Genomic DNA, 17418 nt, shown 5'->3' on the forward strand with positions numbered 1-17418 from the left:
GGCAATTGGGCAATTTTTCGGGCAAAAATTTTCCCGACATTTCGGGCTTGTTAAAACTTTAATTTTTTAAATTTCTCTCAATAATTTATTACAGTTGAAGATTTAGAAGGTTTGAAATATATTTAAAAAGCGGTTAAAAATAATTTTGTAAAAGATCGATCAGGTTGTCAAGAATAGACAGCTAACCATTAAGGTCCACTTCACACACTCTTGCATAACCGTCTCGAAAAGAGGTTCAAAAATGGGGTTGGAATTTACAACTTGGAAAAATGAGGGATAAAAAGGATCTGGAGGTCAAGGGTAGACAGCTAACCATGAAGGTCCACTTCACACACCCTTGCAGAACCTTCTCCTTATATCTTTTTTCTTGTTTCTGAGCTTAACGACCAATAAGCGGACAGGAAAACGCCCACGTTCATGATTTCCCCCGGTGGGCATTTGCCCAACTGCCCGATGGTGCCCAACTGCCCAGAAAATGCCCAAATGCCCGACTTTTCCAATGTTGCCCAGCCTATTTTCACGCGTTGAGCCGACCAAATGCCCGCCCAAAAGCGTTTTTGCCCGAAAATTGCCCGATTTGCCCAAATGCCCAATGCCCAAATGGTCACCCCTGAACTCTGCATGTAACTTTGGGATGGAAGCGTGTAGATCATGCTCGAGGTAATTGTCGATGTAGAAATGTCGATGCGTTCTATCCCCAAAATAGCTCCGTTGTAGAGAGATGTACTAAATATGATGTTTCCGAAAGCAAGGATAGAGTTGTATTGCTTCATCGGTTCAAAACTTGAAACAAACGGAAAATTTGAAATAGACAATTTCAAAAAGAAAAAAGTCTTGAACCGTCCGTGGGACGCTTGAAGAGTCCCGGCATCAGTCCACACGTCTGTCAAGGTTTCGAAAATGTAGACTTGGTTCGGGTTGTCGTCCCCTCCTATTTTGACCACTTTTGTGTCTACATTCACGCAGCCACCGTTTTTGCTATTTCTTAACAGTTTTATATCATATTTTCACAATTCAATGTCTCCATACTCTCCAGGATGATCAGCAAGATAGTTCCACCCGGTTGTTGCCGAGTAGTAGGCCACTTGAACGCCACTGTAAGTTCCCACAGCTAAAGGGTACCCCTTGTAATTGGCGAGACAAGCACCATCGTGGTCGTAGCTCGCATCAGAAGTGATCATGCTAACACTACTTCCATCAAACATCTGACATGTCTTATATGGACTAAAGTTGAAGCAAAGATACACTACAAGCATTTTTTCCTGAAATAAGTTGATGAGGTTAGCTTACCAGCATTATCATCAATATTCGCTATTGCTGTTGATTCATCAGCAGTTTTTTCCAAAGAAAGTGCCAAGGAAACAACACCACAGGACTCGATTTTTGAGATCTTAAGAAATCAATTTATCTACGGACACAGTGAAATCAAACCGTGGTCCCGCAAAAAGGTACGTAAACCCTTGAAACAACGTATGCGCGCACTCTTGTAGATCCTGGAAATTATAACTATAACTCCGATCTGCCTTTTATCGACAGTCTTGCTTATAATCTTGATGATTTACTAAAAGCATTCGACTCTTTCCTGGAAGGTTCCATCTTCAGAAATAACGAACGTCAAGTCACGTGCTTTTGCATAATCGTTGTCGTCATCTGTGTACTCAGCAAGAACAGTGAAGTATCCCGAAGCACTCGGTGTTGTTGTCGAAGTTGTTGTTGTCGTAGTCGTCGTGGAAGTCGAAGTCGTTGTTGTTATCACAGCAGAATTACTATTTGTGGACTTGAGAATCACTGAGCAAGAAACATCGAAGGCAGTTGCTACATTGAAACGTAGCGAAAACCGTTTGAATTGAAGCTCCGAAGCTGACAACAACGCCCCCTTCAATTTGACTCCAGTGTCCGTTATTGCTCCATTTTCAAGAATTTGAACTTTGAAAGGGTCGCAAAATGTCTGATAAAATAACGAGCTTAGTTTGACAAAATAATTTATGCGATAATTGCTGAACCCTGAAATAAATGACCTTCTGATGTGACGTTGCAGTCAACTAGCTCTTGGCTGTAAAGTTCATCGTCAGTCACACTTTTAACCGAGACATTCACGTAACTTCCGAGCGTGTCTCCGCCTGAAATAATTTGATATTTTTTGGTAGTAGTTCATTAGCTCCATAGCATGAGCTTCATACCGTTGACTTCGATTTGGATGACGGGTGCATTTTGTTGGGGCTGGCTACCAACGATTTTTTTCTCAGAAATGAGCATCGCTAGAATTTAATCAACGAGTATAGGAAGACAAACTATCAACCTTTCTTCGAGTCATCAATAGAAATTCTGGGCTCGCAGAAAACTTCGCCATATCGGGCGATTGTTAAGTTTGTGCCATCGATCGTCATGCTATGGACTATTTCAGCCGTATAGTTCGCTTCAAAAATATTTAAAATTGAGATTCAAAAGTAAACTCATACTATCAATTTGACCTGAAGCATCTTCATTTGCAGTAAAGCATTTGTAGTACTCAGCAAGATGGGAGCCAGCAACGATGCAATCCCCAGAAACTGTACTTTCGTTATGACTTCTGGCCAAATAAACTCCAGAGAGATCCGACGAAAAAGATACATCGGAGGTACTGTTATAGCAAGCCGTATCTAAGGTGAATTGAGCACCGGTATCATGACATTCGATTGTGAATAAATCACAAGTTCCATGAACTCTTTGAAAAAGCGAAAGCACAGCTAAAAGCATCTCTGCAAGTGATCCAGTTTTCCGAGCGAAATCTAGGGTCATTTTCAAACATTACGACCGCAGATTATAATTGCGACAAGTGATTTAGTCTTTAGGAAATCTGTTTTTCAGTTGAAAAATAACTCAACTGCAGGTTCGCTCATAATAGCAGACGTTATAAGTGTCAATGTTGAAGATTAATAGATGCGAGCAAGTCGGTAAAGTGTTTGAAAATGACAGTGTTTCGTAAAAAATCTTCATTTACCGTCTTTTATTACAGACAGTTTCATATATTTGCTCTTCAGAAACTCATGTGCAAACACAGTCTTCTTTTGCTGACATTTTTGTCTTTTTTTTCATTTTAGATCGCGAAAAAAAACTTACGATGACAGAAATTGGGACAAGTTTTAAGCTTCCAGATGGGAAAATTATCGATAAAAGTTTTGAAGCGTACTTTTATCGAGACGTTTTTGTGTTTATGAAAGAGGATAAAATTGTAGAAGTCAGACCGAAGGATTCATTTTCAGAGGTAAAGCTGATGATAAACAAGAGAAACACTAATTTCAAAAAAGGGAAATTTGAAGGCCTCGTGTCTTATTTGCATGGGAGAATTCTATGAAATCAAGGAGGACACAGATGTTGTTGTTGACGGTGTTGGCTCGTTGGTTGTCGATATTTTGAGGGGATTTTTCGCTTGTGCTAAAGGTGAAATTATCGAAATTTCCAAATTTTTATAAATCGATTTAGAGGTCAAAACAATGCGAGAGAACAAGAAAGCCAGAGAATACGGACAAGAACCTCAAACCAGAACAACAATGGTCAACAACGACGACTACGGAGAGCCATTCAATCCTCAAACTAGAGCTCATGAAGTGAAGCTCGATTGCAAAGGGAAAAATGTCAATATCAGGTAACGAAGACAACGATGAGTAGTAAAAGCATTGACATTTACTCTAGCCGCGTCACGATTGTAAGTATCAACGTAAACAATCAGGAAGATCTGGAGAAGCTTGGCTTTGATCAGCTGCAGCAAAATTATGACGGGCAAAATGGATCCAAGTTAAGAAAGACAGTCGAAGAAAATGTTCACAAGGAAAGGGCTTGAAACTGATTTATATTTTGATTCGTCTTTCTTACAAGGATTGAACAGTTTTTGAGTCCGAAAAGCTCATTGGTCGCAGTATATCATTGGAATCTTCTAAATCCGACATTTCGATTACGAACTATGAACTGAACCACACTGCTTTATGATCTTGTTAAATAAATTATTCAAAAATCCAAAATTTCCATTGCTTTTGTCGGATTCTCTAAAAGAAAAGGAAAAAACCCGGCTGATGACACTAAGAATAAAATGAGTCAATCTTAATAAGTTGGCGGCATACCGCAGGCCGATGTCTCACGGAAAGTCGCTCCTCAACCCTCCTTATATATTTCGTCCAACCGGTCATGCAATTTACAGAACGAAAAAATTGCACTACACATTTTGAAAAAAAAAAAAATAAAAGAGCCTGATCAACATGGCCGATCGAGAGAGAAACTTCCTTTATGCAACAGGACGTAAATCCAAGAAAAATACCCAGATAAAAGGTATTGCGGACGCACCACCTTCATACGAAGCTTGCATGAAGATTACAGCTCACTGGACATCCGGTAAATTCGAGCTATAGAAATTAAATTAACCTAAAATTAGTTCCGATTCCCCGTCCTCCTCCTTACTTCAATTCAATTCCAAGCGAATCTGATTTTGAACCAGCGCCATCAACAGAACCATCTGATGTTCTCCAACGATTTTCTACTAGAAGAAGCAATTTCTGGAGTAAATTGCGTGCCTGCAGTTGTTATGTTGTTATAGCAATTTGTTATATTGTAATGATGATTCTTGTAGCAATTATTCTGATCTGCATCACTTATGTGAGAGATTTGAAAAAATAATCCATGACAACTATTTCCACACAAATCTTGTTGCCTCAAAAATTAAAGTTAAAAAAATTTTAAATAAACCACCAGTGTTATTAAAATATTTTTATTTATTGAAAAAGGCCTTGAAGATTTGTCAAAGTCATTTTGAGGCCAATATTTATTTAGAAATTTGCGTTAGAAACAATCTTCTTCAAAAAACATGCCAGAACTAGTCAGAATCAGAGCCTATAATTTCGAGAGCAAGTTCGAGCTTCTTCTTTTTCTTGATGATTTTCTTCATTTTTTTGCCAAGCTTGTCGTTTGTAGCCTGAGCAGCATCGATTCTAGGAACGATTAAACAGTCTGCAAAATGATCCCCTACTTTGATTGAAGCTCTGTCTTTTGAATATCAAGCTCTTCTTTTTGCTCGTTGAGTGCGTCTCGTTCGGCGGCTTTGCCTTCTGCGGCTTCGATGATTGCCGCTAAGCTTGCGTTTTCAGCGCCAATTGCTTCGCATCTAAATATTTTTGAGAACCTTTTTTATGGAAATGAAACTAACTCTTCTTCGATTTTTTCTTTGATTGCTTGAATTTCTTCATTTTCGAGTCCCAGTCGCTCGATAATTTCTTCTAGTTTTCCCTGAAAATAATTAAGAATAGGGAATCATATTTCTTTTACCTTGATTTCCTGAAATTCCTCCATTTCAGCTTGCTTTGCCTCTTGCTCAGCTTGCTTTTCGGAGATTTTCTCGCGGATCACTTCTTCAGCTCGAGTCATGTCAGAAAGTTTCGTCGCCAATTCATCCCTTTCTTCTTCCAACGCACCTCTAGAATTTTATAAAGGACAAAAACCCTCTTAAAATTTACTTGTCCCCTCCATTTTCGACTGCGGAGTCCCAAGCTCCCTTTAGCAGGTCCAAGGCTTCGTCAAAAGCGGCAGTTGCGTCTTCCATGATTTCTCTTTTTAAAGATTTAAAAGAGATTAACTGCTAGACAATTGTGCGGAATGTCGCTCCAGGTTAATTATTACAGAGTCGCCGTCAAACCGTGCGAATCATTATATGTACATATTTGATGTAGACTTTTAGCACGTTCCGCAGCTTTTTATTATTACCCAAGTAAGGATTTTAAGTGCATGTTGGTCGATTAGGAAAAAATAATTTGGAAGTCGAGTTTTATTTTTCTTGGGAAGACAGTGTTTAGTTTAGATAATCTGAGTCTGAGACGGGTTCACGTTTTCTTGGAAAGGTTGATTTACACCGCAAAGCTGGCCTCGACTGTGGTCTGTTTGCATTTTACGAGTTGTGAATGTGCAAATGTATATTTATGCGGCGTTATGTGGCTGGTCGGAAGATTGAGGCGACCAGGCGACGCGGCACAGGGGCGGCGGAGTTGACATCAGCACCGCCAGCACCACCAGAAATTACACCAAATCGCGCAGATTACCACCGCCCGCCTCCTCTACAGCAGCACAACACAACACTCAAAACACACACGCGCGCGATATCATCTTCTAAAGGGATTAACATCGCCACAACAATTGTCAGACCTTGTACGCGCCGAAAATAATTAGCTAAAGACGAGACCTCATCGGTTTTTTTTTTCTCAAGAAAAGTATAACGAAATTTCAATAGTAAAAATTTCTTGAATTTCAAAATTTCATACTCACTTGAGTCCATTTCACTATTCAAGAGCGTTAGGTATAAACTCGTCCATGTTTACACCATTTCTTGTTTATAAAAACTTCTACGAGCGAGCCACTAGAATTTTTTTCGATTTCCGGTTTGCTCGAGAAATTCCACGAGTACCCATGTATTTACATTCAATTTCCCAGCGTTGTTTATCCCGGACATTCCATTTCATTTCCGATTGAAATTTTTGGTCGGTTCGAGTATTTTAGAGGGAATTTTCGGGGCGCTGAGCCTGGCGCCTAAGATGGTTATTCTGTGGCTTGAGTATTATTGCGGCCATTTAACGGAGCTCGGGATTAGTGTCAAGACAGAGCTCAGTTGTTAATCTGTTTTTGAGCGATTTGTCGCAATTCGTTTTGCATTTTAGATCTGATTGAAGTTACGCAAACTCGAAGAGTGTTTATTTAACCCATTGGCGGAGCAGCAGCTTTGATTCCTTGCTCGATGCTATGTAACTCTTTATCCAGCGCGGGCTTACAAAATTAAATCGCCGTCAAATGCCAACTACTTCCGGGGGTTAATCGAGGGCCATCGAGCGCACAAATAAGCGACCGGCGGTCGATCTTAGCCGGTGACGGCACAAAGTGCCAGTTTTGGCGCCACTTCCGGAATGTAAACCTTCTCGCGCGCCGGAAATCGAAAGGAATTTGCCCGTACCAAATTTCGCAGTTGCTGGGAAATTAATCCAAATACAACTTGATTCCCTGAGAGCTGTGTTCTTCAAAACAGGATGCAACGATTCTTTTGAAATACCTATTTTCAATGCTTTTGGCCCCCTGTGATCTTAAATTGACCGGTTACTGTAGAAAAATGACGAGGAAAAGACTTTTCACATTGAACTTTTATTGAAGAGTTATTTGATTTTTACAGAACGAGTAGTTTCACAATAGAATAATTTTCATATTTTATGAAATAGTAGAAAGCTGTAGCAAGTTATATACAAAAACCATTGGTTCATAAATATTAAAAGTAGCAGGTTAAAATTCACTTCTGAATGCTTGTTTGTCGGGCGAGTTGGGCAATGGTCTCGCGGCTTTTTAGATACAATGCTGTGGCGTCAGAGTAAAGAGAATACAGGTTGTTGGGAGGGAAGGCTCCGACAGAAGGAAGTGGTGATTGAAACATATTGAACGAAGGGTTGAGGAGGGGACTCGTCAGACCCATGTTGAGGCCGATCGGATTGAGACCTCCAAGACCAAGGGGACTCGTAATAGCAGGATTGAGAGAAGGTTGAACGAGTTGGCGAAGATACAGGAGAGTTTCTACAGAGACATCTTTCTGAGGCGTTGGAAGGGATGGAAGGAGTCCAGGGATACTGGTCTGGAGAGTTTTCTGAGCGGGCAGAGGAGAGATTGCGCTCGGAATATTCAGAGCAGGGATGTTGCCGTCAACGCTGCTAGTTTTTGCTCGCTCAGATCCAGAAGTTGAGGATGGACTCGTACTTGTCTGCTGTATGGGTTCGGACTCGACAGATTGTTTGCGAGACTGGGAGGGAACTGTTTGGTCGCGGGAAACTATAATTGGAAGTTCAGGCTTCGGTGTCAGCTCAAGTTGAGGTGATGCTGTCGTTGGCTCAGTTTCGTCATTTGAGACGACATCGATTTCTTCCTCATCAACGACTAAAAATAGGGTAAAAAGCTGTTTTTGTGTGAAGAAAGTTTCTTACCAGATGAGTCGAATTTGCAAATTTTTGCAGGAGGTGGCAAACTCTCTCCTAGCGCTCTCTTTGCCCGTTCCATTTGGCCTCGGATGATTGAAGCGGATCGTTTTTTGTCTCTTCTGATGGAGCCTGTATCGCGGAAGCCCTTAGCAAAGGGGTTGTTGTCGATCTTGAGTCTTGTGATCTTGTCGTTTTGGTAAGCAGTGACGGCGATGAACTCCATTTCGGGAAATATGAACGACCTAAAAATGAAAATAAGGGGCTGCTTAGCAAGTTTTAAAAAACGGTCGTTTTGTTTAGCGTAAACAAAAAAATGGGATGAAGAGGTTGATTTTTGAAATTGGCTCGAGTGGGTGTTATCAAGTGGTTCACGTACTTGACAAGGTTGGAATTCAGGAGCGAGGGGTACTGGATCATAGATGGGTCGGAGCATCGAACCAGTTGGAAGCGCGGCTGGTACTTGTGCATACTGTTCAGCACGGTCTAAATGCTGCAATTAGTAACTTATTCTTTTGCTGGAATTCTTACATGTCCGCCCGACTCGGCAATATTGTTGGTAAGCTTCATTTTTCGAAAGCAAATGTTGGGCTTTGTCATCCAATGCTCTCCCGAGGCAGGCGAGTCCGGATGCGGAACCCACTTCTTCTGGATTTCCGGATCCGCTTTTCCGGCCACCATCCATCGCGAATTGTGAAATTTGTATCTGTGATCGTCTGCCGGCACAATCTCCATGAAGAGGCAGTATTTCGCGGTCTTCGAGAGGCCAGAGATGCGAATCTGAGGCGAAGGAAACATTCTCCTGAAAAAAATCGAGGTTAGATTAGAAAATCAGTTTGTTTCACTAAGATTCTGATAAGATAGCAATTTACGAGAATATTTTCGGCGGTAATTGTGGCGGTACGATTGGCGCCAATGCGGCTCAAAAATGAAATCGGGGGATGATCCGGCGGCGGGAGACCTCAAATTTGCTCAAAAAAGTATTTCTCAGTGTGCTTATAAGTGCCATAATCCCCCAGCTCATCGCATTTGTCCGGTTCTTATTCGGAAAATCGGTTTCTAATTAGATTTCCGCACCGTGTTTCCGGTTTGAAAAAGAAACGAAGTGAAATCTGAAACGAGTCTAGTTTCGACTATTTTTAGAAGCGCATTCATTTGAATTTGAATATTTGAAGAAAAACGAGAAAAAAAGGCGGAGTTTGGAGGTGCCGTCTGTCTAGTAATCCTCGGCGCTTTCCGGTGTTGGCGCCAACACTCGGAAGCTCCTCTCAGAGTATTCGCGCGCTCCTGATCGTCCGGTGAACCTAAGTAAGTTGCTAAACCCGCGCTTCCGAGCCCCCGGGAAGCCATTTCACCTTGTTTTGCGAAATCAGGTTTTCAGAATCGGGGAAAATGAAAACATGTGAGCTACGTCTAGCCGTTCCAATTTCAACCTGTAATAAATGCTTCACAGTTGAATGAATCACACGTGCGAGAGCGTAAATTAGCTAAAGAATATATAGTTTTTTTGCTATTCAAATTGCCTCTAATCGAGGTATTTTAAAGTGTCAATCGAAAAACCTATTCAGGATACGAAAGATTATGAAAGCCTTTTAACAAGATAGTGAGAATCGTAGCGAGTCGATAGGAGTTAATTCTAGTCGAGGTTTAGTATCATAAATTGTTAGCTTTTCAATTTGGGCTGAGACTTGGCGCTGCATACTTTGTCCTGGCGCGCGCCACAATGTCGCTGAAATTTCACACTGACATCAAAATTAGACCAGAAATCCTCTGGTACATTTTAAAAGGATTACAACATGGGGCTTAGGTTTCAGATTCAGCGGTCAATCTGACGCCTCCAATGCTCTATGCTTTCAAAAGAAAGAAAAGGAAAATCTAAGTCTATTTTTGAATAATTTCTAGTATGCTGCAAGTCCTTTTTTGGCACTTGCAACGACAAATTAGACCGTTTAATTTTGTTTTAATAACATATATAAACACTTGAATCAAATCAGAATCTGCTTTCATTTTATACAAATGCCTAGTTTACAATAAATCCGGATTAGCACATACCTTCCGTTTTTAGTGATGACCATTTCAGTTCCGATCTTCGCGAATTCGTCCCAAAGATCTTGATTTTCCAGCGTCGCAGTTGGATTGTCGTCGACTTGCTGCCCGTTTTCTTGCAGCATCTTGTGATGGAAGTTCTGAAGTGCTGGAGGACCAGAAACTGGGGTCCCCAAAAAGGGCCTCTGAGATGCAACTGGAGGGTGGCGGGAGAGAAAGGGCGAGATGATGCTCATCCTTGGTTCTTTCTGTATTTCTAGCTTTTTGGTTTATCTCTGTTTTGTTTTCTTGTTTTTCTAGCTCTTTTGGATTTTTTTTTCTTTTGTAATTTTAGTGTGATGTGTGAGCTGTAAGATGTTCTATTGAGTAAAGATTGCTAGGTGTCGAGGGGAAGCGCGGGGCGAGAAAAAGTGTAGAGCAGGGAGGTGGCGCTAAACTCACACGCTAGGTAGCCCAAACGTGCGAGTTGAGATTGCGACGGCCGCCGATTGGCGACCAGCGGGCTCTAATCGCGGCGCCAGTGCGTCGCTCCACCCAGCTCCACTTTTGACACCACCAAAAAAGGGGATCAACGCGCGCTGACGAGCTAACTAACACTGTCCGCAGCACCCAGCCTGGCGCCGACGCCTCGAATCAGCGGATTTCACTTGATACCCGCTCTGAAAAGACGGGGGTTTAGGAAGCCAAGTATCATCGCAGGAAGGAGCCTAAATCATTCCTTGCATAAGATTTCAACGAAAAATAAGTCTTTCAAGCAAAAATCTTTCCCTTTTACTTTCACGGTCGATATATAGTAAGATATATTTTTCAGTACTAAGAAGACTGACAAGATTCGTTTACATTTGCGATAATTATTGGCCCCAAAACAAGAAATCGCTTTATCTACTTGTTTCAATTAATTACTCAGCGCCAGAGTGGCACCTCGAAAGTGCTAATATTTACACCAGAAATTATATTTAGTGTATTGTATTGTGGTGATACACGACAGGGAGGGGTGCGGGCAGCAATAATGCTGGTTAGATTCGGCCCTCCAGATTCTCGCGGGGACGAGAGAGATACTTTCCAGGCGTCAAGGCGGCACCAACAAGGCGCGTACGCACCACCACCGCACCACTGCGAGAAAGCTTATTCTAGAAACAGAATCATTAGCTGGATGAGCTACAGAAAATACTCATTGTCGCACTACGAGAATCTCAGCTCCCAATTCTGCCGGAGTCGCAGTAGAATATTCTGATGGATATTATTTACAGCCTATAAAACAGGTTATGTTTCAGTACACTTGGCCTCATTTTACGACTTCCTAAATATGTTCATTCATTGTGAAAAGTTGCGTGGATTAGGTGGAGCGGATTTACGCCGCAAAAAGCCAATCGAATGATGGCTAATCCACGAGCTATGAAAAACAATTCACTCAAAATTGGAAATTGAAAACTGAAAGTTTCTCAGATCTCCATCCAAAGCTGTTTCTTTCCGAAGAGCGTGTTTGAAAAATATCAAACTTCAATCGACTTGGATTTACGGATGTGCCTTTGTTATCACTAGACAAGCTCAATTTTGCATTCAACAAAAGATCCTTCAATCCAGCTCAATATTGCTAAAACAAGTCAATCTTTGATTCAACAATTCAACGAGTTAGAGTCTCAAGCTCATAATTAGGTAACTAAGGCTGATATCTGATGAAAATCTCGGTCGATTTCCCGAAATTGGGTGTTATTTACTAATGCGCGAAATTTTAGCCTGAGATAATTGTCAACGATCAGATAGCGATCGAGGATGAGTTTACAAATCGAAGTACCTTCTTCTCAACTCCATTGACCTCGATCTGCTACTTGTTTATTTGCAAATTAGACGAGCATGAAGAACTCATCTGATTTTGGAGGAATTCTTAAAACCATCTTGTTTATATGTTAGTCAAACTATATTGTAAGCCTAACTAATGTAAGGAGCAAAAAGGAACGCCGACTAATTTCATCGATTAAATCGAGATTAATTAGGATACTTAATTTTACAAGCGTAAAGATTGTACCTTGAGCTAAATCGGAACGAGGAGTATTCTCATTGTTCCAAAAAGAATTCAGAGCTTCTTAGATTCACAGAAGAATGATTTCATGAAGTTACCAGATGAAGCAAGATTTCTTGTTAAAATTAGTTTTTAGCAACAAGGCAATTCTGACTTTTCAGCACATCTTCGCTCGATTCTCCAAAATAAACATTAAACGACAACTAGCGACTTTGATTGGAATCACTTTTCGTTGTTTTGGGAACAACGCTTGGGACACATTTTCTTGCCCACTCTGACGCGTGCCAGAGACAGTGGCTCTTGTGTATTGTAACCACGAAGAGCATCAACACGAGCAGGGCGAGAAGTGCCAGGCTAGATGGCTATCGCTCTTCGTCTTTTTTTTTTTCTTGGCACGGGACATTTTTGGTGCTAAAAGCCACAACAACACTCGGATGAAGACTACCAGGCTCCTCCTAGTTTGGTACGATCGAACATGATTATCACTTTCTTTCTAGTTGGTAAACAAACAAAAAATCGAGCTGTGATAGAATCAACCTTTTTTCTTGTTCTTTTTGGCAAGGATTGTTCAAGAGGAGGCATTATAGCCAATTATCGGCCAAAATCGAAATGAAAACTGTTCATTTTTTTCGAAAATGCACGATAGATACACAAGAAGCGGGCGGGATAAAACCTGGAGTGCCAGCTCGCGAAGCTTTATTTTATCGTCGGCGCCAGATTAGGCATCGTTCCGACACCCTGCTTCAGAGAGGAGCACCGAGACAGACTTGTCAGATTTGACACCGAAAAAAGAAAGCTTATACATTTTTGAAACTAATATTATTCAACAAGTTGGAGAACAACTGGCTTTTTTGAAGGTTAAATTTACAAAACGAATAGTTAGTCTTTTGTGCTCTTGGAGATATATCTCGTAAGAAGGTCTAATTAAGGGTATCTGCCGCGCGTTTTGGTGAGATTTGCGGTGCGCGAGAACTTGCACCCAGATGCTCGGTGTCAATTAGGCCTCCACTTGAGCGTTGATAGAGCGAATACTTCCGGTCTCGGAGGCCGCACCCGCCCTGCCAAGACTTTGAACCGATTGTCGCACTCGCATATCTAGGAAGCGAATACCCACTTTGATGTGGGCCCCTTTTCCTGTGCACTGGAAATCGTGCACACACATCAACCAAAGATACAAATTCCACACCCCTCCAAAATGTCCGATTTGAGAAGAATGCTCAAAAAAGTTCTTATTTTTCCATCAAAAGATGCTCTTTTTCTGGAGCAAGAAGAAGTCGTCTTTTCAAGAAATGCGGTAAGAAAATCTTGGTTTGCGTGAATTTGCGTCTAACAAGATGATGATGTTCTAAACGACCACTTGTAGGGTTGGAATTAGCCTGAGCATGTATAAAATGTCAATGCTTGCGCTGTTGATCGCGTTGAGGAAGTGCCTTGTGGTCTAGACATCCGGGTAGTAATCGGAAGCACTCCACCGAGCTCAGGTTCACATTTCCCAAATTCTTACCCATTTTTTTGCCCCGTGAGATATTCTTCGCGAAATTTTGACAAATTACCCGATTACATGACAGTTTCCGGTGTTAATAATCTCCCCCGCAATTAGACAAACAACAGCCCTCACGGTCAAATTTTCTACCGATTTCTTTCAAAACCCCTGTCACGGAAAAAGAGCCAGACGGCGCCCGGCAGGAGGACGATCCAAGCGGATCATTATTATTGAGACTGAGGTGGACGAGGATTTTTGAAATGTGATTATGGTCGAGGGCATCGTTCCTGCTGACAATGGTGCGTCGAACATAATCCGTGACGGCGCAGACAGACTTGGCAACTTTATTTTGACCGACAAGCGTATTTTCTGGAATTGAAAACGATTCAGCTTTCAAAGTGCAGTTCTCAGCTTTCTCTTCTTTAGATTTTATTTTGGCAAATATTGAGATTATTCAAGGAAAAAATGAAAATTATTGAATCTTTTTTTTTTGTTATAAATTCAAACTGCCTCCTGGTTCAAAATATTTAGTATTCAGTAAACACATTTGTCCACTATTTCTTTCAACAATCTTGAGCCCTAAGAATGCGCCTTCCCAGGCTAATTATCTCCTTTTTCGTCGCCTTGGCGTCTGTAATTATTCTTTTTCTGGAATATCCACATGTTGGTTATTTCTTTTTCACTTTCCCGTTGACCTGGGCTGACCCAGAGGCGGCTAGTAATTTGTGAATTCAACATTTTTAAGTTGGCACTTGGCGGGGTAGCTTCTTCAAGTGCCCAAAATGGAGGATGGAGGCGCGGCCGGAAGTGGCGGCGACTTGACACCACCGCCATGGCGCCGCCGCGGTGTAATATTTGTCGCCACTACCAAGTAACCGGTCATTTCAAATAACGAGCATGTGATGACTTTCTACAACATTACCGGAAGTACCCCAGACGTCTAAGGGATTCAATTTCGCCACCGCTTATTTTGACACATATTTATGCAGCAAGGACTTACTCATCTTTGAAATATTTGAATAAACTTTATTCATGAAATCTATTCCAAGATATTTTCAGATAGAAACAGGATAAATCATAGCAGTTCTATGATAGAACTATTTAATTTTCTTAGTCAACGATTGGTCTTTGCACGAAGGTGGTTTATCCGCTGGAGATAATTCCCCGACAGGACCTTGCGTTTTCTTCTCGCTAGCTGGCACTGGAGTCGGACAACCCCAAATGAACATTTTTTTGACGATGAATTCAAGTTCTGAAACTGTGGCTTGGAATCTCTAGTAGTTGATTCAAATCTTTTCAATGGTTTCATGACCGGTTGGGTAGAGTTTTTATGGAGAGTTTGTGAATCATTTTCCCTTCATTCGTGTTCAAACTTGTCGAGGCAGCGTTGGAAAAAACCCACTCTCAGAAGACAAAAATGCGCTGAAACACCAAGAGTCAATTATCTACAGACGTCTTGAAGCTTTCTTTATCAATTACCCATGAATGAACAAAAAGGGAAAATGTTTCTGATGCATGCGGATGCAATTGATCTATTTGTTGAATTGAGGCGATACCAACCGTTAAAATTCACAAATTTCCAAAATAATCTGATAATTTACACTTCATAATCTACAGCCATCAATCTGCTGTGTTCCAAAACTTTTGCAATAAACTCTTTCTCATAGAAAATATTGGTATTTTCATTAATTTTCATTTAAGGGTAATGGTATACATCGGCGCGGCGCTGCTCGCTCGATCCGCGCTCCGCCAGAACCTATTTCTCACGAGACCGTAAAATCTGAACGGATAAAGATTTTTTCGAAATTTAAAAAGATTCTGAATAATCAAAATCACCTCTATTAACACAGCAAAAATCGTAATGATTGTCAACGAGGAACTATCTGAAAATTGCCAGTTTCCTTCAAACGACATTTTCTTTGACATTTCTCATCCAAAATTTTTGAAAATTAGACTGTCTTGTAAAGAATCGTCAGCTCTACAAATCCTGTTTTTCAGATTTTTGTTTTGAGCTTTCATTAATTTTACATCGCAATTTGGAAAGAGCGCTACTTCTTCTCCCGCCTCTCCGCTCTCTATTTCTCACGCCACGCCTTCACAGCGCTGATTTCAAGGTCGCTTATTAAAATCCGAAGAGCTTGAAACAAAAATCTGAAAAACAGGATTTGTAGAACTGACGATTCTCTACAAGACAGTCTAATTTTCAAAAATTTTGGATGAGAAATGTCAAAGAAAATGTCATTTGAAGGAAACTGGCAATTTTCAGATAGTTCCTCTTTGACAATCATAACGATTTTTGCTGTGTTAATAGACGTGACTTTGATTATTCAGAATCTTTTTAAATTTTGAAAAAATCTTTATCCGTTCAGATTTTACGGCCTCGTGAGAAATAGGTTCTGGCGGAGCGCGGATCGAGCGAGCAGCGCCGCGCCGATGTATACCATTACCCGAAAGTTTTCATTAAAGAAAACTCTAATGATCGTTTTTTCTTCACTCGTCAGATCTGTCATTTGTCGCGCGTAAAGGTGAAAAACCGCGCTGCCACTCGACAAATATTTACCACAACCGGACGGTACATCATTCTTACTGGCGCCAGGCGGTGGTCGCATCATTCACCACGGCGGCACTTCAAAAAACGAGACTCACACGAGGCAGAAAAGACTGACAAATTTTTCTTTTACTAATTATAACTAATCATGCTAAAATGTTTTAATCCGGAATAGCTCTTTCATCCTCGCTTTTATTTCAGTTGAATAAGTCTCATTCAATAAGGCCTTTTTGAGTACAGTATTTTAATTGAAATTATGGATGATCTTATTCTGGCCGCAATTTTGCCGCCCTGAGAAAGAAAAAAAAGACGAAGCATTCGACTTCCGGAAGTGGTTGCGCGAAAGTAGATCTGAAGTGGTCAAGGGATGATCCCGTCCGGCACAAAATAATTTATCGCTTTTGGCCTTGCACCAAGGAGAGTGTATATTTCACCGAGCGGCCGTTTGATCCCTCAATTACGGTTTGATCCGCCGCGACCGCGCTCAGACAGTCTAATACGTGGTCAACTTATCTGACAGAAATTGTGAAACATAATCGATTCTTGATACTTTCGAAAGTTGAATACAGCAGTTTTTATGCAACAAAACGTATATTCATTCTAGAGCGCTATATATAAAGCTATTTTCGACTGCTCCCCAGGACTGGATGGCCGAGCGGTCTAAGGCGTTGGATTAAGGCTCCAATCTCTTCGGGGGCGTGGGTTCGAATCCCACTTCAGTCAAACTTTTTTCCTTTTGAGCAAAGACATCAACCCTTTTTGAGTCTTTGCTTGTCCATTTTGATAATCATCAGAACTCGATAACACCCACGAACGATGCTTTTAACGAAATGTCTTTGGCTTTAATTAAATAATGACCCTGCCACGCAATAATCCCCTCGGATAAGCACAGGTAATTTCGACTTGTCTGTCAAAAAACAACTTCCCACTGCCCAGGTCCCTGTCAGCGTGCGAAACTCGCTGTCTTGTTTTACATAAGTCCAGGCATTGTCAAGTTAAACGACCGGCAATTAGTAAATAATCGGAAATAGAGAGCAAGCTTATTACTTCTTCCCAGCGTATCATCCTGCCAAAATACTGCTTTCTGACCAATATTTTTTGAAGTCATAGAAGAAAATGCAATAGAGTCTATTGAATAGACACTAACAAATGAAGAAAATATCAACCTCCATCATTCAGATTTCATAATTTATTTGATAGTCTTTCAATCTTTTTCTCAAGTCAGTATCTAAGCCAGGGTTCAAAATCACCTCACCTAAAGGTGCACCTTGTTCAATTTAGGTGAGGTGCAAATTGTCACCTCACCCACCTCACCTAAAATTTTTCAGATTGAAGCTTTTTTAGGTGCACCTAAAAGGTG

General features: G+C 41.0%; 4 protein-coding genes and 1 non-coding gene across 5 annotated transcripts; 2 read left to right on the forward strand and 3 right to left on the reverse strand.

Annotated features, from left to right (window-relative positions):
* Positions 1 to 353: 353 nt before the first annotated feature.
* LOC145712181 (uncharacterized) lies at positions 354 to 2780 on the reverse strand. Its single transcript, XM_081789867.1, has 8 exons — positions 2460 to 2780; positions 2300 to 2416; positions 2181 to 2258; positions 2004 to 2120; positions 1577 to 1815; positions 1291 to 1390; positions 1030 to 1246; positions 354 to 984 (listed from the first exon to the last, which is right to left on the reverse strand). The coding sequence occupies exons 1-8, from the start codon at positions 2776 to 2778 to the stop codon at positions 354 to 356; spliced, it is 1818 nt and encodes a 605-aa protein (XP_081645993.1). The 5' UTR covers positions 2779 to 2780.
* A 305-nt stretch (positions 2781 to 3085) lies between these two features.
* On the forward strand, positions 3086 to 3984 carry LOC145711239 (uncharacterized). Its single transcript, XM_081788969.1, has 5 exons — positions 3086 to 3244; positions 3288 to 3420; positions 3463 to 3625; positions 3673 to 3799; positions 3874 to 3984. The coding sequence occupies exons 1-5, from the start codon at positions 3101 to 3103 to the stop codon at positions 3964 to 3966; spliced, it is 660 nt and encodes a 219-aa protein (XP_081645095.1). The 5' UTR covers positions 3086 to 3100; the 3' UTR covers positions 3967 to 3984.
* Positions 3985 to 4760: 776 nt separating this feature from the next.
* LOC145710957 (uncharacterized) lies at positions 4761 to 5616 on the reverse strand. Its single transcript, XM_081788668.1, has 5 exons — positions 5481 to 5616; positions 5293 to 5440; positions 5174 to 5253; positions 4997 to 5131; positions 4761 to 4958 (listed from the first exon to the last, which is right to left on the reverse strand). Exons 1-5 carry the CDS (start codon positions 5564 to 5566, stop codon positions 4844 to 4846), a joined length of 564 nt encoding a protein of 187 aa, XP_081644794.1. The 5' UTR covers positions 5567 to 5616; the 3' UTR covers positions 4761 to 4843.
* Positions 5617 to 7166: 1550 nt separating this feature from the next.
* On the reverse strand, positions 7167 to 10355 carry LOC145698698 (T-box protein 2-like). Its single transcript, XM_081775913.1, has 5 exons — positions 10014 to 10355; positions 8493 to 8763; positions 8341 to 8447; positions 7971 to 8206; positions 7167 to 7923 (listed from the first exon to the last, which is right to left on the reverse strand). Exons 1-5 carry the CDS (start codon positions 10241 to 10243, stop codon positions 7289 to 7291), a joined length of 1479 nt encoding a protein of 492 aa, XP_081632039.1. The 5' UTR covers positions 10244 to 10355; the 3' UTR covers positions 7167 to 7288.
* Positions 10356 to 16699: 6344 nt separating this feature from the next.
* TRNAL-AAG (transfer RNA leucine (anticodon AAG)) lies at positions 16700 to 16781 on the forward strand. Its single transcript has one exon. It is a non-coding gene; the product is annotated as a tRNA-Leu (tRNA).
* The last annotated feature ends 637 nt before the right edge of the window (positions 16782 to 17418 follow it).

Source organism: Oikopleura dioica, chromosome 1 (genome assembly GCF_907165135.1).
Source record: "Oikopleura dioica chromosome 1, OKI2018_I68_1.0, whole genome shotgun sequence".
NCBI classification, from domain to species: Eukaryota; Metazoa; Chordata; class Appendicularia; order Copelata; family Oikopleuridae; genus Oikopleura; species Oikopleura dioica.